The sequence below is a fragment of the Echeneis naucrates genome, chromosome 11 (genome assembly GCF_900963305.1).
Source record: "Echeneis naucrates chromosome 11, fEcheNa1.1, whole genome shotgun sequence".
Lineage (NCBI taxonomy): Eukaryota > Metazoa > Chordata > Actinopteri > Carangiformes > Echeneidae > Echeneis > Echeneis naucrates.
The window spans coordinates 18689184-18715417 of NC_042521.1; the positions used below are offsets into that span (position 1 = coordinate 18689184).

General features: G+C 41.4%; 2 protein-coding genes across 10 annotated transcripts; one reads left to right on the forward strand and one right to left on the reverse strand.

Moving 5' to 3' along the window:
* Positions 1-11368, forward strand: LOC115050993 (regulator of G-protein signaling rgs-7). Of its 4 annotated transcripts, none has more exons than XM_029514212.1 (6): positions 1-669; positions 2286-2778; positions 2948-2997; positions 3187-3317; positions 8550-8716; positions 10158-11368. In XM_029514212.1, exons 2-6 carry the CDS (start codon positions 2287-2289, stop codon positions 10326-10328), a joined length of 1011 nt encoding a protein of 336 aa, XP_029370072.1. In that variant the 5' UTR covers positions 1-669; position 2286; the 3' UTR covers positions 10329-11368. The 4 variants fall into 4 exon arrangements, with proteins under 4 accessions (XP_029370072.1, XP_029370074.1, XP_029370071.1 ...); XM_029514214.1 differs by having other exon boundaries at positions 1-433; XM_029514211.1 differs by having other exon boundaries at positions 3-565.
* atat1 (alpha tubulin acetyltransferase 1) lies at positions 10651-25698 on the reverse strand. Of its 6 annotated transcripts, none has more exons than XR_003841250.1 (13): positions 25368-25698; positions 25008-25068; positions 24387-24478; positions 24066-24123; positions 23805-23918; positions 23057-23158; positions 21851-21896; positions 19612-19686; positions 19190-19388; positions 15695-15777; positions 13679-13763; positions 12634-13058; positions 10651-12184 (listed from the first exon to the last, which is right to left on the reverse strand). XR_003841250.1 is itself a non-coding variant. In XM_029514209.1 (13 exons), exons 1-12 carry the CDS (start codon positions 25457-25459, stop codon positions 13697-13699), a joined length of 1035 nt encoding a protein of 344 aa, XP_029370069.1. In that variant the 5' UTR covers positions 25460-25698; the 3' UTR covers positions 12926-13058; positions 13679-13696. The 6 variants fall into 6 exon arrangements, 5 of the variants coding, with proteins under 5 accessions (XP_029370066.1, XP_029370067.1, XP_029370068.1 ...); XM_029514209.1 differs by lacking the exon at positions 10651-12184 and adding an exon at positions 21407-21452 and having other exon boundaries at positions 12926-13058; XM_029514206.1 differs by having other exon boundaries at positions 11452-13058.
* Between the last annotated feature and the right edge of the window lie 536 nt (positions 25699-26234).

A 26234-nucleotide genomic window follows, 5' to 3' on the forward strand; every position in this document is an offset into this window, starting at 1 on the left:
AGATCACCACTAACTACTGGTCCGACTGCTGTTATTCTTTTTCTTGTTATTCATATTATCCAATAAGTGTTAGCAGTAGTAGAAGTGTAACTTGCTGCAATAATATTTTTAATTGAATCTATTGATGTGCTACTGTTACTGATAACACGCTCACACTGAGCGCTTTCTCATGTAAACTTTAGTGTGTGTGTGCGTGTATGTGAGACGAGAGTCAGTCAGACGGACAAGTTGAGACAGAAGTCAAGGTGTGGCAGCAGGAAAAGGCCCATTAGAAAACTCCCAATTGTCACAAGGGTAGTTATGTGGGACTTTTCCTGATGCACATCGGTCTTGGCCGTCTTTGAATTGATTTGTGCGCACACCAACGCTTCGTAGGAGCAGGGAGCTCTGAGGCGCGGCTGCCTGAGCCCAGAGCAGATCTGGAGAGGCGCAGGTTGGTCTTCTCTCCTGGGAACTTTGTCTTGATTTTGCTGGAACTCTGGACTCGGTCTTCACGTCATGCTCATGCTGCTGGCAAGATCTTGAGAAAGGGAGCGATCTGCAAGCGTAACCGCTTGCCAAAAAGGTAAACACACACTGGAGTTAATTAAGCAGCACAGCGCTGGGACTTGGAGTCCCAAAGAGTCCAAATGTCAGCTGCTGCTGTTTTCATCGCGGAGTTAAGCAAAGGTAGGCTGGATGTAGGACTGTTTAGTGGAAGAGTGGGAGCAGTTAGTGACACTTCGTAGTACAGTTTGATAATGAAGATCGTGAAACGCTTTTCACGCTTCCAGTCAACGTATATGAAAGAGAAATTATGCTGGCAAAATATTAAAAGTTAAGTTAACGTGATGAAAAAGCAGATAGCACTTGGCACTTTATTATTGAGAAAGCGGTCAACTAAAGGGTTATCAAATTTCGACTTCGCACAAAATTTCATAAATTTTTTATACATTTTTGTTTGTTCTCCGCAGAGTTAAAGAGGCTACAATTGTTAGAAAATGTCCTCATTTCTCATTAATTCTGATCTGAAACGTGCATTCATAGTTACTAGATACAAGTTTTTCTCTAAGTGATTAATTTGTGATTTAGTCCTCGTGGCTTAACCATTTATTGTGTATATTTCATTTAATGGTGGCCTTCAACACACTCTTAGTAATTTATAAGGCAAGATTTATTAAAAATCAAACATTTAAACTGCTCATTTGCCAAAGTTTCCAGACTCTTTGCTGTGCCTCCAGAGTCCACCTGTGTCAGACCCCCAGGTCACCTGCAGCTCAGGTCCATTGGACTGTCTTTAGACCACTAATATATGGCTAAGATTAAACATTCTAGAACTAGATTCCTCTATAGCTGGTGTCCAGATGAACTGAGGCACCAGGTGACGGGGACTAGGGTGAGAGAGGAGATGAACAGTGAGACTGATCAGATATGAGGCAGGATACAGGGATCACAGAAAGATGATGCCACCTGCCTTTGATCCAAGTCCACAGACCTGAGACTGAAGTGACAGTTCTCTTCTCAGCTACACAATGACCTCAAGCAAACTTCCAAAACAGGACTGGAGAGTCTTTAGAATAAGTTTCTGACCATTTCTAATGGGACTAAGAACCCACAAGTCATCTGTGGAGAGACCTTAAAAATAGGTCAAAGTCTTTTCCTGTTCAGTTTGAGTCTAAGAGAATCTGACAGGAAGACTGAGAAAAACCCAAGCGGTCTGAGACTCAAGAAAACTGAAGTTGGACCTCTTGCTGGGGGGGGGGGGAGCCCTCAATTGTTGGTCTGAAGACTTTTGTATTCAGTTACTGGTTTTTGATTTGCAAAAGTTTTGAAACTTTGTCCCTTCACTTTTTCATTCTGAATTATTGAGTAAAGATTGATGGACAATGCCAACAATGTGTATATATTTATATGCATTCCATCATGAGTAGATCTTGAGTTTCTCATGCCATACATCCACCAGATGTTGGAAAAGCATACATATGCACACACATACACACACACTCCTGTGATACTCTGTTGCATGTTGACATGGCTGACACTGCGCTGAGCAGACAAATATCAGTGTCAACAGTATGTCCAACTTTGAGGTGGATTCACTATAAGACCACCACTGCAAAAATTATGTGATGCATGCATGTCAACATTGAACAAAGTCTCAGAAGAAAGTTTCAACCTTCCATTTATTTATTCAGCAGGCTGTGCACCACTGTATCTTTGATCTCCCCTTAACTGTCATTTCTGGTCTTGTAATTTTTGCAGCACCTTCTTTTCCTAAATTTCTTTATTACTGCTCATCTGGCCAGCATGCGTAGGTTCAGCTCAGAGGGATCCCTCCTGGATCTCGATTTCCTTCCCTGGAGGCGGGTGGCATTGAAGAAGACAGATTATGAGGAGAACAGAGAGTCTGGATCCTACACACCTCACTTGGTCGAAGGTGATGTACACAGTAAGTCAGCTGGCCCCACTCCTATCATCCATGAGCCCAGAGCAAGTGCCACCGAGCACAGACCAGTGACCAGGGAGCACAGCTTCAGCACAGAGAACCTGAGTGAGCTTGGAAAGCAGGGCAAATTGGACAAGAGCCACCTGCGTGTGTGCCTCATCAGTGAGGGCTGCAGGGCCTACAGTGACAGCCAGCTGGCTCCAGCCGCCAAGGGCAGCACTGAGAATGTGGAGAGAGAGGAGCCATCCCAGTCTCCTTCCTCCTCCTCCAACCCCTTCAGATCCCACCACAGGCACTTACACAGCCACAAGCTCTCAGCTGCTAAACTGCACCTCAAGAGTCTCTTTGGGCAGGTGGGCATTATGTTTCTACACTAATCTTTCAATGGTCCAAACCACTCATCTCACAGAGCAGGAAGATTTACAAACCCTCAAATGGGTGTTCTGAATGATGTGCATTAATCAGGTCTGTCACAGGGATACCTGGAGGGATTTCAGAGCTGATTTCTTGTTTCTGTTTCAGAGTCCTCATTCCTCAAACACCAACCTTTCCAATGCAGAACACAAAGACAGGTGAGAATCACACCCTTTATTATCTCACATTAAATACCAGAACAGTAAATGTTCACACGTTTTAGTCAAACATAAATTAACTCCATGCGATGATAAGTCAGTGTTAAATCATTTTATGATGACATCTTGTGTCACTGGCTCTGAGATGTGATGATGTCTGTTGGTACTGTCTTTGGTCCTGGTCCACAGCGCTAAAGACAGGAGGTCTCGCCTGCATTTCATGCATCAGTGGAGTCAGTTGGGTCACAGTAAGAGGAAGATCAGTCAAGAAGAGCTGGAGAGATGGGCTGAGTCCCTGGACACCTTACTGGCCAGCCAAAGTAAGTCCTGCTGCCTCCTGACACCAAGGCTCTCCAGACACAGATGCTTCACTGGTCAGTTTGTGCATTTGATGTGGTTAGGAATGCCTCAGCACTGGGGGCGTGAGCATGAAATCTTAATAAATCCTAGAGAGATTTTCTTTAAATTTGGCTTGAACATCAAGTAATTCAAATTTTGATGATTCTGGATAAGCAGAGGTGTAACCTAAATTTAGTGGCAGAGGGAGTTTCTACAGGAATTGTACCCTGGTCTCCCACATACACTATATTGCCAAAAGTATTCTCTCACCTGCCTTGACTTGCAGATTAATTTAATTGACATCCCATTCTTAATCCATCGGGTTAATATGACGTCTGTCCACCCTTTTCAGCTATAACAGCTTCAACTCTTCTGGGAAGGCTTTCCACAAGGTTTAGGTGTGTTTAGGGGAATTTTTGACCATTCTTCCAAAAGCGCATTTGTGAAGCCACACACTGATGTTGGATGAGAAGGCCTGGCATTCAGTCTCCGCTCCATTCTATCGGGTTGAGGTCAGGACTCTTTGCAGGCCAGTCAAGTTCATCCACACCAAACTCTCTCATCCATGTCTTTATGGACCTCGCTTTGTGCACTGGTGTGCAGTCATGTTGGAACAGGAAGGGGCCATCCCCAAACTGTTCCCACAAAGTAGGGACCATGGAATTGTCCAGAAACCTCCTGCTGTTTCTATGACTAGACTAAGTAGTAAACAACAGGACTTGTAACTCAATGCTGTGGCAGAGACTGGAGGATGGGTGACCAGTCTGACATTAACAAGCATAATGGTTGAAATACACCTGCAGTGATTGCTCAATCCCCCGTGTGTTGCTGTTGGTGCCCTCTGCTCTGCTCCAGCGCCTTGTGACTTACTAATGTTGTCACCCATATCAACAAAATTAGTCCAGGGGCCTGTACCAAACATATTATACTGTACATATTAATATTTCCAGGAGATGTTACAGTGATCTGGCTTTGCTAACCTTAACATTCTTAATCACGATAAGTGATTGAGGCACATGATCATCATCATGATGCTAATCCAACTCTAACCCTTCCTGTCTATTTGTCAATGCGTGCACGTAAAAGGGGTGGACCAATAGAAAATATGGACACATCAGAGTGGCTTATTTCATTAATGAAGATTATACAGTAATTGTCAACAAGTTTTAGGAATTTAAGAACATAATAAAAGATGAAAGCAAAACAGCTTTTACAGACTTCTATAGAATGCAGCTTCCAAATGACAGGACTACTGGGGGGAAAAAAAGCAGGCCGTCTAAATTTGCAAAAATTTCTAGTATCTAACTCACCCATCATGTAGACACATCTGACAAAAAAATCACAACTGTATTCCCCTAAATTCATGTAGTACATTGAAGTTGTCAAATGGTTTTAATGTTAACCCGCTCTCTGATCATGACCACTGTTATTGTGATTTACTCTGCAATAAAGTGTATCACTGCTGCACCTTCATTAACCTGATACCTATTAGTATATACTGCACGATGTTAATGTTTGTTAATATTTCCGCTTATTTACTTCCCATGGCTTAGTCACCTTAATAATCTCTCACTTAATATTTAACATTTCTCCAGGTTATCTATCCATCTATATCATAACTTATAACACCTGATTCAAATGATCAGCTCTGCTGAGTTCTGATAAAGAGCCGCTCATTTGAATCAGTGTGTTGGAGCAGGAAACATCTAAAACATGCAGGACAGTAGCTCTCCAGGACTGGAGTTGGAGTCCTCTACTCTAAAGTGTTCTGGGAAACAAGAAACCCCTTCATTATCTGTGGGACTTTGTGGATGACCTGCAGTGTTCTTGTTTAGGTCTCTGCATCAAGTCCTCTCCAGAGCTGATGTCCAATGACAGACAATCTGTGGCGTGTCAGTGCTCCTCTGACTATCCTGGACTGGTACATCTCTAAGAGTTGATAGATGGATCTCAGTCTAGTCCCTCTGGTCAATATACATTTCTCATAGAGAAACTCCTCTGCGTGGGGACCAAAAAGGTTTTGCTGGTCTCAGGAAACTCTCGTGCTACTGAGGATCCTCTGACAAGGTTATTATTATTATTTTTTTCTTTTAAGAAGAATAATGTAAATTGATTTTATACTCAGTGATCTCAATCTCCAACATAACATGCTCTGGAGAAAGTTAGCCGCTCTTCTTAAGTTGCCATGGTGATTTACCCTGGGAAGAAGTGATCCAGCTTTTTAGTAGCTCTGGTTTAAGACGAATTTCCTGCCATGAATTCAAATCCTGCTTAAAGGTACAGGACCCTGGGCCTGATTGTGAACCCTTTGATAATATAAGACAGCACTGTAGCATATTTAGTATGGCAGAGAATGAGGCGCTCATAATGTACTTGATGTTACTGCTCACTGTTACCTGCATTTATTCAGCTTTTTTAGGTGAATCTGATTTTTGTACCCTCCAAGCTTCCATTTATTTGTTCAGCCTTGCGTGAGTCAAAGTGTAGACATTTTAGAAGGCGGGTCATAGAGAAGCTGTGTCCCATTTCAGGGGCAGCATCCTGCAGGGAGCTGGTCCTCAAAGGTGTGGCCCTCCATAGGTGTTGTAGGCTGTGAAAACTCAACCTAAAATAAAACAGCTTGGTCTGAATTTGAGATTTTGGTTTTTTTTTCCATGAAAAGCTTTAGATTTAGGGCCCCTGGTTTTTAGATTTCAAGGAACCTTTGAATGGGACTGTCTTGCTTTACTGTTGTGACACAATCCTTTTTCAGAAGGGCGAATCGGGAAACTGGTACTTAGCCAAAATTATTGTCTCAACTATTTCAGTGACGTCACTCAGGTATGCCAGAGGAGGTTCCTCTGAGTTGCTAGGCTAGTTGCATTCATAAAACGTGAGTACTGGCCAATCAGCATTTTGCATGTATGAAATATTTCATTCACTGAATGTGTTGGTCACAGGAAACATCTATTTAGATTTAAGTAAGACAGAGACTGTATGATGAGAGGAAGCTCCAGGTTTATTACAAGCAGCACTGACACTAGTGTTGATTTCTGACTCTAGGGTGACATGATCTACTGAGTCAAAGGTTAAGACACAAATCAACAATGTCTCAGGTCACCTTTCCTCCATGCTACACGTCACAACACATCTCCCCCCCCCAAAAAAAAAAACAAAACACAATCAGGCAATAAAACAGCATTAAAAGAAGGCTAAAGAATAGAAGGGAGCCTTTAGAAGAGGATTTGGGTTAGCCATGGAATGGTGGTTAGCACTGTTGCCTCACAGCAAAAAGGTTGTGGGTTTGATTCTCAGGCCTAGGGCATTTCTATGTGAAGTTTGCATGTACTCCCCATGCCTTCAGAGGTTCACTCTGGGTACTCTGGTTACACCCACAGTACAAAGACCTGTCCAGCATGTACCTAGCCCTCACCCAGAGTGTAGGCTAGAATTGTCTCCAGCACCCCCTGCCATCCAGAAACAGATAAGCGGTTGAAAATGAGTGGATGAGTGAATTTGCCTGGCTGAGACCACTGGGCAGAGTGTTGAAGAGTCAAGGGACCTGAACAAATAGAAGTTGGGGTGGAGTTGTTATATATATTTATATATTGTAAAATTACATATATTTTTTTTATCTATCTCCCTCCACAACATTAAGGACTATTCTTTTAGGACTTTAAAAATAAACCTGAAGTGCTGTTAAATTTAAAGTCCCAGTCACTGTTATTGCTGTTATTGTCCCATCGTCTCTGGTGAAATACACAAGAATCTGAAAGGACCACACAGCAGTAACAAAACTCAGTGTCTCATAAGACTCAGTGTCCTGTCACTGAGTCTTATTAGCTGTAACTTTGTATAAAGTCCCATTTTTCAGTGACACACTCTGACCACAAGCACCTTAGCAGAACCACCAGGTAGACCTGTTATAAAAGCTTGCCCATTATTAACTGGCTTTGTGTGTAGTAAAATGACCACAAGGTTTCTGACTGTAGCATTTCTGAATTCTTCATGACAATGAATTAGGTCCATTAAAAAAAAAAAAAAAAAGGTTCAGTAATTTGCCTAAAACACAGGGATATATTCTCTTTAGTCATGGACTGTTTCCAGCAGTGGATTACATCTACACTACTATTACTAATACCACTACCAGAGATAGAACGATATGGTTTGTTCAGGGCCGATACTGATACTGATTATTAGTAGTGAAGGAGGCCGATAACTGATATTTGGTGCCAATATTAATTTGCAGTCAAAGGGAAAATATTGGCTTTAAAGTTTTGAATGAACTTCATTTTCATGCCTTTTAGCATATGTTTAGTTATCTTAGACGATAGACATCTTTGTTTTAAAATTCTAACAAAAAGTACAGGGAGCTCCCAGGCTCAGCAGCATGTCTTATGAGTTTAAATTAAAACTTAAACAAATAAATAGCTCTCTAAAGTTTTCTACAGTAAATAAGGTTTTCCAAAATTTCAATATAACTGATTAGGGAGATCCGGGTATTTTGACGTCATGACACCCGGAAGTGGAACTTTTTGGCATCATGCGCCACTAACCAACATCCGTAGGAATGAAGGGGCCCCGCTTCTGACGCGGTATCCAGTTCTCTTTATACATCCATGTTCGAAACATATGTCTGCTCTCCGAACCGTCTCCTCTCCACCGTGTGTGTGTGAGCACGGGCATGCAGTTTTCACTGCTAATCAGCTGTTACCATGCCATAGCTCTGCGTGTAACCAATCAGATCGCGCTGTGGGTGGGACAATGCTTGACAGTAGGGACAACCATAGTCATATAAAGATTTTAATGAATATGAAGTGACGTGCTGGGACATGAACAACTCATTGCTGATGTCGGTGACATTCAGATTAGTTTTATTTGGGGCTGAGCCAAAGGAAAGCACCTGATGACTAACCCCACCTCTTTGCCTGGGCCTCCTTAACAGTGCTGTGCTAATTTAGAGCTCTGTCTTCTGTAGGTGACATATGTGATCTGTGACATGTTGTGCATACATGTGGTATCAGCAGTTTCGAGTTGCATCTAAAATGAGCTGAGATGTAACAATGATCCTGTAACACAGTTATCTCTTATTTCTTTATTCTGTATATACTGAGGGATGGCTTACATTATTTGTTTGCATGTGGGTTTCTTGTAATGTGTAATGTGATGTTGCAGGATGAGGTAAGACTCACTCAATCTGTTACTCCTCTTCTCTTTCCTCTTCCTCCACTTAGCTGGTGTTTCAGTGTTTGGAGCATTCCTGCGGTCTGAGTTCAGTGAGGAGAATTTGCAGTTCTATCTGGCCTGTGAACAGTACAGACACTCGTCTAACAACTTCAGCCTGCAGCGGAGGGCCAAGGAAATCAACTCCACATACATCCAGCCAGGTGCCCCCAGAGAGGTACATGACAGCTGTTTTAAAAGCTTCACTCTGCAGATAGATCTGCTCCTTTGCTGCATGTTTTGGAAGCTCTTTCTGTTTTCAGAAGCTTGTGTTTACCATCAAAGTCTAACCTCAGTAATGCAATACATACACCAGTCAACTATGATCACATAATCCAATGTTAGAGGGATTTGATGAAGTTTGACCATAAAATGACGCAGCAATCACACCAACATCAAGCTAATATTGGCTAATACTGTGATGTAATAGTTTGTAATTAGTATCAGGCATTAGGTGAATGAACACAACTAGTCTGCAGTTAATGATGACCAAAGTGTTGGGGGAGCTCCAGTGCTGGAGGTCAACCTGAGCCAGGAAAACATAGCTAACAGATTAGGCTAGGTTATGTCAGGGGTCTGCAAACTCTACTATGGAAAGAGCCATTTTAATTTTGCTCCCCCTTAAACCAAATAAAAATTTTAACAAACTGCAATCCACAACTTCTGAAGTTACAGATATATTTATACTGCATATACAAAAAGGTTATATACGATAAAAGGTACGAGGTAAAACAATATCTTATTAATTGTTCATGTTCCCCACTTGTTTAATGTGACTTCTGGTTCTAAAGATTGTTGCATTTCTTTGGGACCTATTCATGCTGAAGTTATTAATGGCATGGTCAGAAATGCAACACCACCACATATTTCAAATGACAAATTATTAAAACTTTTTTTTTTTCCACATTTAAATTTCAAAATAACAATGCAATAAAATAAATAGAATTTAAATAAAATAACCTTTGTTTATTTTCAAGTAATTTTGTTCAGTGGCAGAAAGAATAGCTTTGGGGGAGGCAATGAGCCGCTGTGGCTCCAGAACTGGGATAGGCTATGATAAGATAGCTTTGAATTGATAGAATGAAGTTTCCACCAATTTCTGGGTCTTCTCCTGAGAAGGTGAGATGAAGATACAGGAGACTATGTTGTCATTGGTCTTACCTCACTGGGTGTACGCTGTAGGTGTAATTTCCCATCATTCCTGGTGGCTTTCTGCTCATACACTGCTTTCTTTTTGTTCGGATGTTTTCTTCATGGAGAATCAGTGTTAATGCAGGACCCCAGGGCAGACAGGAAAAGGCTAATGTGATAAAAAATCTTCCAACAGCTTATGCTAATATTAGGCTTGTCCAAACAGATTCAAACAGTTGGGGAGGCACCTCAGGAGCCAATCCTATCAACTTGTGAGGATGGGTCGGGGTAAATAAACCAGAAACCTTGTCAGTACAGAGTTGGTATGAACACAAGCACTGTGTCAGCTACTGCCAGTTACATGCTAAGTAACAACACAAATAAAAGATGCAAATTTTCTGATACGTCTGGTGTTTGTGTCTGATGTGGAGCCTGTTGAGAATCTTATTCAGTGTGGCTGAGTCGGTCACTGTGTGGTCTTGTTGTAGGTGAACCTGGACAGCAAGACCAGGGACCTGACCATCCAGCTGCTGCAGGCACCCTCTCACACCTCTCTGTCCCACGCACAGAAACGCATCTACTCACTTCTGGACACAGACTGTTATCCCCGCTTCCTGCAGTCCAACATTTACCTCGCTTTACTTCAAGAGGCTGACTAATCACCTGGATGATGTTGATGGACTCTGCAGTCTCCTGTCATAGGTTTCCTTAGGATTGTACGTCATGAAGCTCAGTGCCTTCAATGGATGAAGAAAAATACAACAGGAGAAAATTGTGATGATCCTTAGATTTTGTGTGTTTCTGTATGTAGACATGCTAATCAAATAAATTAGTGGATTATTTGATGAGTTAAGTGTCCACTTCAGATGAAGACGTCCTGTCTGTGTTCACTGCCAACCTACAAGTCAGGATGTGGTTAGACTAGTTTAGCTTGAAGACTGGAAACAGGCAAAAGCAGTTTCTTCTTGACTATATATCCAGTTTTTAACCGCCATTCTAATTTGGAACCTCAATCGGCAAACCAACCATAGCTGTTAATTTGAGTGGTCAGTGGAAGGAGACAGTCACTGCAGTGGCACCTCATTATAACACTAGTGTTTAATATGGAAACACTATCTGAGCGGAGCAGAAAACTATGAACTGCTGCTGTTTCCTCATGTAATGTGATTTGTTTGTTGTAATTTTATCACTTTGGCATCTGCCATGCTAGCTGTTTGCTCCTGCTTCCAGTCCTTAAACTAATCATGCCAGAAGCTGTTCAGGATGTCAAACTCTTACTTTATTTGTAAAGTCAGTTCAGACATTGAGTTTGACAAAACGGAGCCAAGGGGGTTTTCTTTCCTCGCGCTATGTGACTCAAACAATGCAGATCTTGTGTCGATCACTGACCAACCTTCTCGTGAGCACTCAATGTCCCCACGCTCCATTGAGCTCAGCCTCAGTTTCCTCTGCTGACAGAAAAGGAAAAACCTGTTGAGCAAGAATCAGCTCTTTGTGCAAAGGTCAAAGTGCTAAGTGAGTTAAAAGTGAAGAGAAAATGGAAACACACGTCTAATCTCACTCTTCCCACGTATAGGGTTATTTGTATTTGAATATTTTGACCACCATTTCTTTGACATGCTAACAGTCTCACCTGGAGAGGAATGGGATAAGACAGTTACCAGTTTTAAAGAGAAAGTGAATAAAATCCTATTTTATCAAAGTATTTGTTGATTCTGCAGTGGAGTCACTCTGTGTTTTTTTTTTTTTTTTTGGGTGGGGTGGTAGATATGGTAGATATGTGTTCTGTTCACTGCAGCGGGGTGTTGAGTCTACACGTTCTCACTGCTATGTGCCTCTTACGAGACACTAAGAATTAAGCTCTTTGCCTGGACAGCTAATAATAAATCTAACTTCAATGTTAAATCAACAGTTTGCTCAGCTGACCTGATGTGTAAAACCTTAAGATATGGAACACCGGGCTGAGAGTAGCACTAAATGCTGGGCCACAGCCAAAGGAAAGCAGGGTGTTGATCTGAGGGAATAAACACTACAACACAGCTTCAATAATTCTCAAGCCTTGCTTTCCAACTTTATTACTGACAGAAATGCACTATAAAACATTCCAGCATGCCCTGCACATTTCTCCCGCTGCTTAGCAGGATCAGTGGCACCATAAAGTATCAAATCCACTGGTCTGCCATGACTGGGGCCACATTCTGTTGTTTTGATGCTGGTTTGAAGCAAAATTCACATTCCCAGCATCTGTGTGTTTCCTCCAGCTTGACAGAGCAATAATATTAAGCACAAGTGTCTGAAAATGCTTGAGTAGATGGACAAGAACCATCTGATCAGTGGCAGGTCCTTCTTTTTTGAGAGTGGGTCCAACGGGTCAGTTAACCCAGGATTGAAAGAACAATATGTTGAATGGCTACAGACAGGCACAATTTGGATTCCTCATTAGTCTGCAGCTTTCACTGGCACCAGTCATTCGGGAGGTAGCAAGCAGCTCCATGGCGACAGGCCAGTGTCTGCACTGAAGCATATTAAAGCGTTACTAACCGATACAAGCACCAGGGGCAATAACTGAGGCCATCTGCACCACCACATCCACATGAGTGGTACAAACACCACACACTTGAAGCTGTGTAAATAATTACATACCTGACTGAACTTTGTCATTTATCAGTCTGATCAGTTGGAAAGTTTTGGGTCTTATTAAAAGCTTATCAGATGTGTATCACAAGTCTCCTGAGAGACCTCATGGACAGAGAATGTTAAGACTTTGTTAATCAAGGCACTCAGCATATGATGTCATTAAAACCACTAAACCTATAGTTATGCTATTCAACTGATGTAAAACTAAGACCTGCAGCTAGAAGAGGAGCCAAAACCTGAGCTTCCAGATCTTTTAGTCCTCCAGATAAAATGCATCAGAACAACCCTCCAATGGTTTCCCTGCTGGCTACTGTCTGATGAGCTTACCCCATGTTTGCTTCCTAACTCCAGTTTGGTCATGTGGTTCTGATGAACTGAGTGACTCATGTTGAGCCCAGCCAAAACAGAACTGGAAGAGCATGTTTCCAGGGATGAGATTAGGCCTCTTAGCATCAGCCCCGAGTCACCAAGGTCGGGTGCTCCTGTATTCCTGCTTCTGCTTCACCCACTGGGCTGTGTAGCAGTTCTGCCCCACAGTCCATGACCAGGATTGCTGGCTTTTGTCGCTCTCCTTCTCCAAGAGGGGTCTCTGGTTTACCAGCGTCCTTCCTGCTGGACCCTGCAGACTATCCAACACCCCAATCTGCTGATCAGCACTGTAGGCCTCGGCATCTGTATCCGGCTGTGTGTCTCTGCTGTTTAAGGAAGTTTGGCTGCAAATGCCTTCCTTCTTGGACGACAGAGGAACAAACCTGGTGAAAGGAGAGTAAAGGCTCAGAGGACAATGGATAATGGTCCAAACAGATTAAAATAAGAATCTGTATTCTAATTACCCAAATGTAGACATATGTGACTGGTGACACACACAACTTTCCTGTCTTGAGTGACAAAACACCTGTCAGTGGTTAAATTTTGGTCTGGTTTTGGTTATTGAGACCAAATTTCCTGCTCATTGGCAGAGGACATGTGTTTCACCGACAGCAGCCAGAGGCGTGGCATTATTTGACTGACAGCAGCTGGAGGGGGGTGTTTATTCTATCAAACACGTTGCACGTTGCAGACAAGCACAAAGGGTCTTTTAAAGTCATTTTAAGGGGACAAAAATAATCTTTTCAGATGCTTGATCCAGTTCATGAGGTAACATGCACAGGTGTCAGCAAGAACATATGTGCGTCTTATGTCAGGGCCTCATAAAACTGAACATTGAACTTTGGTCGGTGCTTGTTTCCTCCTGTGGCAGCCTATCTAGCTTGTGGTTATCACATGATGAACACAGTGGATTAATTTTGCTCCTCATGTTCTTCTGTCATGCTTAACCTCCCTGACTATGAACAGTTAAGTGTCCAGGTGTCTTGTACAGTGGGGTAAATACCTGCTTCGAGGTGTGTGATTACTGGCCAACCTGTGTGTGTCTGTGTATCCCAGTCCGTATGACTGATCTCCCACTGGTGTAATACCTGAGGAAGCACAAGGTACTAACAAATAAGGAGGGAAACAGAGCTGCCTGGCTGTACTGTACTCCTTGGGACAGAGGACACCAGAACCAGCATTCATCATCTTTACATGCCAACATGTTCACCTTAGTAAAATGATCCTACTGAAACACAGGATACTATCAAGCACCATGTGACTGTGATGACTAATTTAAAAGACAGCTCACTATAAAACGAGCATGTCTCATAATTTACACTTCACATCATACATTGTCATGAAGAGAATTATGTGTTATCCTAGACTTGTAACAGTGGGCTAAGCAAACAGTTGTTGGGCTATAACGGCAACACACATACTGAGCATTTAATTCAAAATACATCTCCACCTGCTTATTCAGTAGTTATCTAATGAGCCAATCATGCGGCAGCAATTTAATGTGTAATTTCCTGTAGCTCCAGGTGAGGAGATTTGGTTAATGAGGACAGATGTGACTCACTGACTGACTGTGACATGATTGTTGCTGTGCCGAGTTTCTGAAGCTGCTGGATTTTCACTCACAACAGTTTTTACTTAGAATGAAGAGAGCAGCAACTCTGTCTTAACCAGATGACTGAGGTCAGAGGAGATTGGACAGACTTGTTTGAACTCACAGGAAGACTACAGTCAGATAACCAGAAGTCTGTACCACTACGCTGGGGACGTAAGCTTCAACACATCCAATCTTTGAGTGGATTCACTTCAACAGAGACCACGTCAGGTTCCACTTCTCATCACCAAAACCAGAAACCTGAGGCAACAGTGGAAACGCGATGACCAAACCAGGACAGTTGAAGATACGGTTTGATGAATCTAGATTTCTGCTGAGACAGCAGATAAAGTCAGAAGTTCAGAGTCTGGTTCCATGGACCCAACCTTCTTGAGTCTTGAGTCAAAAGTCCAGACTGGTGGTAGTGTGGTGGTTTGGAGGATGTTTTCTTGGCTCACTTGGCGTCTCAATACCAAATGGTCCTGGTGATTATCCCGGTGACTGTTATTGTTGACCATGTTCACCCTTCATTGTCACACTTTAAGTCAAAGAGCAATGGTCATCATCATCAAATCAATGGTTTCAACATCTGGTCCAGGATCCAGAACAAAACGAACCGAGGAACTGCCTACAGTTAGTGTGCAGTTCCTAATAAAGACCTGACTGAGTCTCCAATGTTTTGAATGCCATACAAATATCACCAAACAGTACTGTTAAATGGAGTTGACATAATAATAATAATAATAATAATAATAATAATAATAATAATAATAATAATAATAATTAGTAGTATCTCATCATCTGATAGCTGTTTAATATGCAACCACTTCAGCACTGGCCCTATCAGGATTAGTTTTAAAATAATAAGTGCTTACAAATTAGAGCCAGATAAATAGCAGTGAGGAATGAGAGGGGATGTGTATCCCACACTCACAGGTTCTTTTTAAAAACCAATATAATGTGTAATCCATGAGGAATGAAACATGTGAGAATGAAGACCGAAGATGGTTTGGAAATAAATGTACCCAGATAAGCCATAATATGACCACCTGACTACTGTTGGGTAGGTGAGATTGGAGGAATCTGGAGGCAATTCAACATTCCTGAATCATTGTTGCAGTGGATACCCTGACTGGTATGCAGCTACACAGCCACTTACAAAACAAACTGTGATACTTTGTGTGTTCTGGCTCCTTTCTGTCAGAACCAGCATGAACATCTTCAACAGTTTGAGCTACAGCATTCCCTCTGTTGGATCAGACCACACAGTCAGATCTTCACTCTCCATAATTATGACTAATCAGTGCAAGTTGGCAACCTGGGTCACACGACTCCAGACTCTGCGGGAACTCAAGGTTTTTGTCAAGGTTAGTGTCTGCCAGCATATAGGCAAAAATTATTTTCAAACTCAGATCAGTGTCACCTCACCTGGCAGGTGTGCATCCAGTTCCACAGCTCTGCTGTCCAGATGCCGACTGTACAGGCAGCGTCTGGCAACTAGACCCTGTTGACTACCAGCAAGTAGGATGAGAAATAAACAGAAAAAATACAGAGAAGAGGAAAAAGGAAGAGAGGACGGCAGTGCGTGAGGGATGGACGTGCACGCCAGAAGACAGTTAGATGAGAAAAGCAGGAACAAAAGAAAAAAAAAAAAGCACATTATTATGAAACACAAAGAAAAACAAAACAGAAAGAATTTTACAGTGTGTTTCAATCAAATCAAACATGGCAAATAAAAAGCCAAATAATGGAGATAAGGTGCAGCCTTATCTTAACCCAAACTGTTTTGTTTGGTTAACGGTACTGTTTCTGCATGACATTCATGACAAAAGGAAGTCTTATATCTACAGTTTTGTATCACATATTTTAATGAATTCTTAAAAAAAAAAAAAAAAAGGCAAGCAGATAATACAGAGCTGTTGTCTTTTAAGCCTCTATTAAGCTCAGACACCACCCAGTCCTTTAATGTAAGAGTCAATGATGCCAGTTTGATGCCAGTTTGAGGCCTGTCAAGGGAAGCCTTGCTGAGCTCTATTGAGGGAACTACGTGGGCATTTGGTGTTAATAGTGAAATGAGGAGACAGAGAAATCATAACAGGAAGAGAGAAAGATCAATGGGGTGAACAGGTGAACAAAAATTGAAAGACAGTAAGAAAGAGAGAGAAAAGGAGAGAAGTGGTGCTTAGAAAGCTGTGGCTAAGCAGGACAAATAAGCAGAGACAAATAAGCGACTGATGAGAGGAACGTAGCATTCATCTGCCATATGGAGCGGACTTAATGCTGAGGACAGCCCTCTGCTATGCTGTGTGACCACTCGCCTCACTTAACGACCAATGTTAATGTGCCTGAACATGCACGCACGCACGCACGCCAGGGGCAATTAAGAGGCTACCACTGGGTGAATTAATTTGTTTGTCCCTCTAAACCCTGAACCTTCTGACTTCACCTGACTGCAATGGCTCAACAATGAGAACAGCACTGAGAAAGCACTTTGTGACATTTGACTTTGATGCAGCGGCAGGTTTGACACTTTTCATTTTTGCATGTTGCATTCCCTCCCTTTACACGTTTGTACATGTTGGATGAGAAATGATGAAAGCGGATTTTGAATTTATCATGGCATCAGACAAATAAGACACTTGTGGATGTAAATCTTCTAATATGCATGTATATTAGAGGCTTTTCATTATCCATACCGCTTATACATGTAGGGCTGCAGGAGGGTTGGAACCATTCCCTGCTGACATTGAGCAAGGGCAAGATGCATCCGGACAGGTGGACATAGACTTTGCATGCTCAGGATTTGATTCAGCCTTGGATAATGTAGGTAACTGTAAGATAGGTTTATGTCTTACAGCCAGAAGTAATTGTGCAGAATACTATGATGTCACACTTGCAATTTGATCATCTATTTAACCAAAAAAAAAATAAAAAAATAAAAAAATCACTCAAAATACATTAATTCTGGTACATTTTCATAATCAGAATAATCATTCATAGCTTCACAAATGACTTCAAAATGTCTAAGTCACGAACCGAGGAGCAATGTTTGGCTCTTTTAACCCTCTGTCGCAAGGCCAATTATTGTGTGATGTGGTTCAGTTTGATTTTTTGCCACAGTTGATTTACTTTAGAGCTTTATAGATGATTTTCCCATCATTACTGCTCAAAAGAATGAGCAGATCATGATAGAAACGTCAAATCAGCTCGAGAGCAACCCAAATACATGTGTGGAACTTTCTGTGTTCAACTTTTCTTTGGTTACCATGGTTTTCATTTATGTTCTACTGCTCATCTGTTTCTGGGTCATAGAGATGCTGGAGCCAATCCCAGCTCACATTGGGCAAGGGCAAGGTACACCCCACCACAAAGACAAGCACAAGGAAAACATGCAAACTTCACACAGGAACCAAACCTTCAACCTTCTTGCTGTGAGGCAACAGTCCTAATGACTATGCTGCCGTGCTACAGTTTTTTAGTGTTTTATTGAGAAAAATTCTATATCACATTTTTTTTCCTGTTGCTTTTTGCTAGTTTCCCATATTACAGTGAGAAGTCTTCACGGAGGTTCAGTCGATTCTGAATATGTGGAGATTTGATGACATTTTTAAAATAAAACATTTATAAAGGATAAACAAAGAGCTATACAGAAACAAAACATGTGGCTCTCAAGAGGTTAAATCATAAATATTTCACATAAGGGCACCATAAATGTTGCAAATAATAATTAGCATCACTTCATGTATAAAAGAGGAGAAAATAAACTAAACAACATCAATTGACTAAAGAATAGGGGGTTGAAGAAAAAGAGGAGGAAGTCCTCAGCTTGACCTTTATATGTTAAGTGTGAGAAGAGACATTCCACATTCCATGCGAACATGGATTATTATTATTATTTATTTAAGGTCATTTGACTGGTTTAACAAAAAAAAAAAAAAAAAACAACAACAATCCAGAAACAGATATGCAGTAGAAGATGAACAGAGGAATGAATGCGTCTTCTCTCTTAGCACAAATTAAACTGATTTAAGTATTTAATATTATACATGCCACATTTCCATAATTATTGTATTAATATTGTGAGCCTCAATTATTTTGGCTCAGGACAATCCTGACATGAAATTTAAAATCAATGTCAATTTTATCAGTGCTTTTTCTTGGAATCAAAAGTTCAACATTTGACCTTTAACAAAAAAAAAAAAAAAAAAAGCAAAGAAAGAAGAAGAAGGAACTCATCATTCAACCAGATACCCTAAGAAAACACCTTGTTCTCTCATCCCCTTCATCAGGTTCTATACACTGTTTCTCAACATGTAGAAACTTGCTTTGCCTTCCCCTCTTCACACAAAACAACACACAGAGCTTACCTCCATCTCACAAACACACCCAGAAGAATTTAACTGAGAGTGTGATACTAAAGAAGAACACTCTGCAGTACTTCGCCTACCTGATTTAAACCTTTTATATATGGCTAACAACTTGATGTTTGACATCAACATTTGCTCGGGCCATGAATCAAATCTTATTTTCAATTATGATTTTGTCCATTTCAAAACAAATTACATCCCCCTTAACATGTTTATGGCGTATGTTAGAATCATACCTAAGAGTGTGTCATCTTGATTAGAACACAGAGCGTACCACTGATGAATCTGTGAGGCTTGTCTGGACTCCGGCTTCAATGCTTTTAACGAAGGTTAGCATTATATACTTGGGCTCAAAGATCAAAACCTGACAATGATGTAATCCACTCACTCTCTTTGTCTGTAGCTGTTATTTAGACACTCCTTTAGCAATGCAAACACATGGAGACTATCATACACCCAAAACCAAAAAACAAACTGACGGATCCCAGACTTGCATGAGACTAATCACAGTGTGACCCCCTGGAGCCAGAAATACTGGATGTGACCTGGTTCCTACCTGGTGCGTCTTGCCCTGCAGCGCTCCGCGAGAGTGGACTGCGGGCTCTTGTCCCTGTTGTCCCTGAGGGCTCGAAGTGGTGCCCCGCTGGGGGATGAGCCCACACTCAAGGAGTGGGAGCACTGGGAGGATACCGACCGCTGGGGGGTGTGAGGAGGAGCAAATGGCCAGGGAAGGGCCCTCTGCTCCTGGCGTATCACTGCAGAGTAAACACACACATATTTAGTAACGGAATACATTCATCTGTCAAATTACACCCTGTATTATGAATAGATTTTTCCAGGCACTGAGCTGTTAATTTATGTCTCATTAAGACTCCACATAACTGACAAAATAGATAAAAGCCTGGATAATGTTACTGAGAAAAGAGTACTTCCTCTGGTAAAAGTACCTGACTTATGTCTGTTTGTGCAGCTCTTTACCTTCTCTCTCCATTAAAGAATAAGGTTTGATCTCTCCGTCTTGCTTTTTTAGGGGAACCTTTCTCAGCTGGGCAGCTGTGGAGGAGAACAAATTCAGCGCAGAACACAGACATAGAACTTTTCCTACACACTGTTTTCTACAAATAATATGTGAACATTATTTTGTCTGCATCATCTAGTGGTGAAGGCTAGAACCTGTGGTAAAGTTAAAACACCATTCACATAATAGTCTTTAAGGTCTTTAACAGCTCAGAGCAGATCTGTGAAACGATATCTCCTAGACCAGACCAGCTCCTGGTGTTTCAACCGGTTTTTAACCTATGGTTCAGATGGAGGTGTTTGAACCATAGACTGAAATAAAGATGGATGTAGCCTCCATTAAGTCATCCATAGGTTTAGGGTGGGCAGTTTGGCAGTGCCTGACTCCATCTATAACCTTCAGGTAATACAAAATTGGGGAAACAGAAATGGCACAGATGGGTGGAATTCACATTCTGACTTTTTACAACCCCTTAATGTCATTCACCCTGGTACCTAAATGAATTTGGGGTTAAAATGATTGGCAGCCACAGTCTCACACCAGCCATGTGTCATACATTTCCAACATGTCTCAAGCATTCGCCATTTTATGTTACACCCCATTTTATAATCTGTAATCTACCTCTGCACCTATCCAATTTAACATTCCTAGAGAATATCCAGATATCCATAAGCACCAATGGTATAGGAGGCCCTCACCAAGTACAGCAGCATGAAGTCACCTACAATGGAACCAAAGGGCCAATAAAAAGAGCAAGGAAAAAAACCCTCTAAGAGTTATTATTTGGGGATAGTGTAAATGTAAAAAAAAAAAAAAAAAGAAAGAAAGATTCACTACAGTGAGTCACTACATTGAAGTGAGTCAGTCCCCATAGAGTTATAGAAGAAATAATCGTGATTACAAGTCACAGCTCCACATGCCTAACATCTATGTCCATTTCGCATTCGCTTGGACCTGGTAGATTCAGACACTGAATGAAAGTGAAGGTGGCTGAACAGGTTGAACCAGTTCAAAAGATGAGACCAGTCTCAGGACTGCAGCTGGGGCAAAAATGGTTGTAACAATACTAGGAGAGATAGCGACAAACAAGAGGTGGTGGTTACCTCTGGCCTTGGACTGGCTCTGTTACAATTTCCTGACCAGTCTAATAGGGCTCTGTAGTCAATCCCAGCTGACATTAGAGGGTGGGAATGAAATGAAGAGGGCTTTCTTCTGGCCTTGGACTGGCTGTGTTCTGACAGATGCTGTGCGCTCTCCCTATTACCTGCAATCCAATTAAATGGATTGCAGCAAACACTGGTATAGAGGCTACCAATCTTCTTAACAATGGTTTTACTATGTAGAATGATTACAGCGATGTGGTTCACTGATGACAGAATGTCATACAAAGCACTTTTAATTGACTGTTAACAAAGTGACAGACATTTGGATGCAGTAGGGGTCAGGAAACAGGTACAGGCAGGTATTATCCTTCCTGTCAGGTGATAGGGGTTTTAGGTGGTCTAGAAGGTATGCCTTAATGTAGATATTCTGTCAGCTGGGATATTAAGTTTGAATATGTGATATGATGATGCATGGTACATATTTTATCTATATAGGTAGATAAATACATGTGATGGGACAGAGGAATTGAAACTGGCTGGAAAATTGTGAGAAGGAAAATAAGTGCATCATACATAGACCTAGTCATAGGGGAAAAGGAAGGGGTTCAAGATGCTGGGGTCATACGAGATATAAAAAGAGAAGAGTCCTTACAAATAGCTGCACATCCCCTGATCCATCAGAGGAGAGGAGGGCGAGCCTGGGAAAGTTTGGTGAAGAAAAGAATTTGGAATTGGAGTAAAAGCAGATCAGTACTGTTGGGTCAGCTCCCCTTCCTTTCGACTTATATCTGTCTAATGACGATGGTTTGATTGCCTCCACAACAAAAAGATGAATTTGTCATGATGAGATCTCTTTGAAACTGGGTCATGTAAAGCATATCACATCACTGATATAAGTACATATTTGCACATAAGTATATAGACTTGCTCTGGAAAACCAAAGTATGCAGCAGATAAACCAGATTTAGGGATGATGCAGTAACACTAAGGATATTGACCAATCACAGGTTCAGGAACCCACCAACCCACATCTATATCTCATGTAATCACAGAGAAGAAAATCATAGAAGCAGCAACAGAGTTGTGAAAAAGTTACCTGTTCTGTTTGGGAAGAAACCCTCGAACACTACAAAATTGTTGACCTGGTGAGAGTGCAATCAAAAGCAGGATGGAATTAATCAAAAGGTTTGTTAAAAAAGTTCAGTTCAACTGCATGTAATGTTATAGCATTGCCCAAAGTTCTGCCTTTTACCCATCTGCAGCAAACTTGAAACTTCATGCAGTTACTCTTAATGAGTTAATCATTTCCACTTAGGTAACAAAGATGTGATTTTCATGAACAGAATGAAAAACTGTCTTGATTTTATGGCTATTTAAAGATCAATAACTATTGTCCTTCCCAGTATGTTTACATGCTTCTCCTGATTGAACTGAATTTGTTTATTGGCCCTAAAAGCAGAAATGATCCATTTACATTGCATTCAGACCAAACTGACTTTTTTTTTTTAACTTATTACAAAGTTTTAACTAAAATTGCATATTGACAGAAGCATTTAAACACTCTTGAAGTTTAGCTCAGCTTACCCTGTATCACCTCTGATGTGTATACACCTGGGCTGGTTCATTAACAGCTCAAGAACTCAGTGACCTCCATCATTCTGACAAGGAATCTGGATCAATTAGACTGGTTTAGTCCTATCTGAACTAGGACTAACGAAGACATCAGGGAGAAGACTCTTTGTGAACTAAGAGACCAAAACTCTGATTGTCCCTGAGCTCCAGAGAGCTTGTGTGGAGATGTAGAATCTTTCACTTGTCAGTTTTTCATGGCAGCAAGATCACACCAATTGTTAGCCCACTGGTTTGGGAGCTGCTGTTTTGAAATCTACAGTTTGTGATTTGTCAGCCACTTTGAATTTTTGAAACCAGAAGAAACAATGTTTGGAAGAAAATGCTCACTGAGGTAATAAATCAAATGATAACAAGGGCAATTTCCATATAGCGTCAATACAATCTAATTTCATTTTACAAACAGAGTCACTCTGGGCCTCTCCTCACTTTCTTTCATATCTACTGTGCAGGTAATGTTGATATGTACATCTTGATGATTTAATCTTAAACACCCTATTAAAGAGCTATTTCCGAAATCAGACTCAATCAGAAGGAGGCCGTTGTGCCTAAATATAACTGGAATAAGTGGAGCAGTCCCACTTGACAATCACATGGAAGACCGTTTTCACTTAATAGATTAAAACATGCGTCGTTTTCTCTATGTCACCTTAGGAAAAGTCAAGACTTGTACCTGTGGGACACTTTGTGTCAAGCAGTAGTGCTTCGCCAGGAAAGAAAGGAATTTGATTGAGGGTCTGTCATAAGCCATCAGCACAGGCTCCAAGTTCTTGTGCTAAGATGGAGAGAGAGAGAGAGAAATAATGATAAGGATGGCAGGCTGTACACTACTGCTGCATGTTTCAGCAATTAAACTGTGAAATCCATTGTTGCAGACAAGCACGTTTCATGAAACCTCCATGCCTGTTCAGCATGGAGGTCAAAGATAACAGCTATCTCACCATCCAAGATTGGTGGGACATGACACTTGAGATGAAATATCACTAAAAAAGATTGTAACTTTCACAATTTCTCACAGTTGGTGAATTGCTGTGTGAATAGGTTTCATTGTTGCTAAAAGGATGGCCTAATTGATTCAAATTCAAGGCATGGGGCCTTTCTGTGTGGAGTTTGCATATTGTACCTGTATGGGTTACCTCCAGGTGCTTCCCCCTCCATCTTCTCCCACATTTCAATTACTTACACATCAGATTAAATGGTGACTCAATACTGCCTCTAGGTGTGAATGTTTGAGTCTCAGCCCTGTAATGAACTCGTCACCTGTCTAGGAAGTACTCCTCCCTCATTTAATGTCAGCTGTGACTGACAGATCTTACAGAGCCTTATTAAGAGTGGTCATGAAATTGTGGCTGACTGGCTTTCTTAAATGTTGTTTCAGCATTGGTCTCTACTAATTTGCGCCTGAGAGAAGAATGACTCACCTGCAACATGAAATCAAACAGCTCCAATCCGTAGCCATGCCGCTGCACGTTCTCTGCTATGTAGAAATCCAAAACACACAGTGGCTCTGCCTCTATGTGCACACCCTGCCGGTCCTGTGGAGGAAACACAAGGGCACCTGTACAGCTGATAAAAGAAGGTCAAACAGATATGACATCCGTGAAGCAAGTGGAATTACAACTGGCCTGAAAAAAGAAAATGTTAAAAAAAGAGAGAAGAGCATTATAAAATAGGTGACTCACAAGCAGAAATAACTTCTTGCAGCCAACCTTTAGAAATCCCACAACCACACCGTGTCCCCTGTATGTAAGAAAGAGAGGGTGAGGCAGAGGGTTTGGTTGGGATGGAGAGAGGTACAAAATAAATTACAGAGAGTAAGACTCTGTTCTCTGTGTGACTCATAATGAGTCATAAGCATTAAACACAGCATCTTAAATCTCTCAACACTACAGTACAGACACAACATTGGTGAGCCAAGCAGGTCAGTTCAAAACAAACAATGGGAAGTTTTGTGTGTGTGTCAGTATAATGAGTAAAAACTAAGAGAAGATTTTTATATGTACCCATTTCTCTCTCCATCCTTAAGCAGGTAGACCTGATGCCTCTGGGACTGCAGTTTGGAGGCACTGGTTATAGGTGCTGTGAGCTGTTGGGCCTGTGGAGAACAAGTTACCACACTGCTGATGACTAAGTAGGTTGAAAACAGTGCTACCACAGTTGGGGGTTACAATTGGGCATGGTTGAAACATTTCCAATACAAGGACAGTTACCAAAACAGTGTCTAATCAACACCATAATTAAACATCATTCTTTGTTGTCACTTTAGCAATTTAACAATTCACGAAATGTGAGAGATTTAAGAGACCTGAACTGTCTTTCCTTATGTGGGATTTTGATGTTGGTTGCGCTAAGGGATATTGACTGTGAAGCTTATCAGACCCTTTGAGACCTGTTGATGGAGGCATGTCAACCAGGAAGAGGCGCCTCCCATTAAAATAATGGCATATCATCACTCAGGACAACAGAGCCATTGGACTGCTTCACTGTAGAGGTCCAGCATCATTCTCCTGACCTTATCCACATCACCGCTTCTCCTTTCTGTGGTCACTGACTCAGTTATTAGAAACATTATATACACACAAGATCAGATAAACAAACCTCCAGCGAGACCTGCAGATACCCACCTTAGCTGAGGCTCTTCCGATTTCATCAATAACTGTGGTTATGAGGGCTTGAAGATCTGGCCTGCAAAGATGGAGCCAAACAGAAAGAAAAAAAGGAGTGGCTGAATTAGGCACCACTGTCAAAGAGAAGGGGCCAGAATATGGGAACACACACCCAGCAGAGGTTTCATCACAACAAAATGTAATTAGCATTTTGCCTTGTGTACATTTACATGGCAGTACTGTCTTCAATGCGCAAATATTTAAATGGAGTTTACCGTTTACTCTAAAAAGGGGATCCAGACAAGGTACTTTATGCTAATTGTTTCAATCTGACATTGCTAACAACACTAGCAGAAGGAATCTGATCTTTTTCCTTACCTCCCTGCTGATTTACGTCCTGCAACAAGAGTGTGGTCTAAAATGGTGACCCTCTCGGAGAACAACTGGTTAATATCAAAAGGGAACTCCATAGTAGCCGATCAGCTAAATGGCTACACGCTAATGTCCACGGGGCAAACCCAGCTGCAGGGCTTGAGCAAGTGCTCAAGGCAGCTAGTCGGCTTACTCTTTTGAGCTCAGCAGTTAGCGCAGAAACAACAGTTAGCTCGTTACTAACAGCCCGAAGACGACAACAACCCTACTGGACGAATCACAACAATGGACACCCGCTATCTACACTAGCACTGCGGCTTCATTGTGCCTAGTTGGATGTTTCATTCCCTGACAACACAAACCGTAATATATGATACAGCGGCACCAACACCACCGTTGCACCTACAATAATATTCATATATAATAATATTCAATTAATTATTCAATTGAAAGCCTTCCTAAAAAATTACCTGAAGTGAACAGTATTGGACAATAATCACGCCGCCAGCCAAAATTTCCTTCCTTATATGATAACTTTACATGAGTCGTTCGTGAGCATTTTATAGTAGTTTTACGGTAAAATTAATGCACTCAGTAAGAGGTTTAATGTTCAATTTTGTCAGGTGATTTAAACAATAAACTGCTAACATTCATCTAACTTCTGTTGTATTTCTATTTATTTACATTATATATGTCAAGATGAGTCAATAGAAAACTGTGTTGCATTTTATTATAGAATACAGGTGTACTGCTTTGGAGCATCAGTTGCCAATTGTTGTTGTTACCACATGATGGTGCTGAAGGTGAATATATGCTGACCCTTGACACTACGAAAGAGTTTCTTTCATATCATGGGACCCTGAAAGTGAAGAG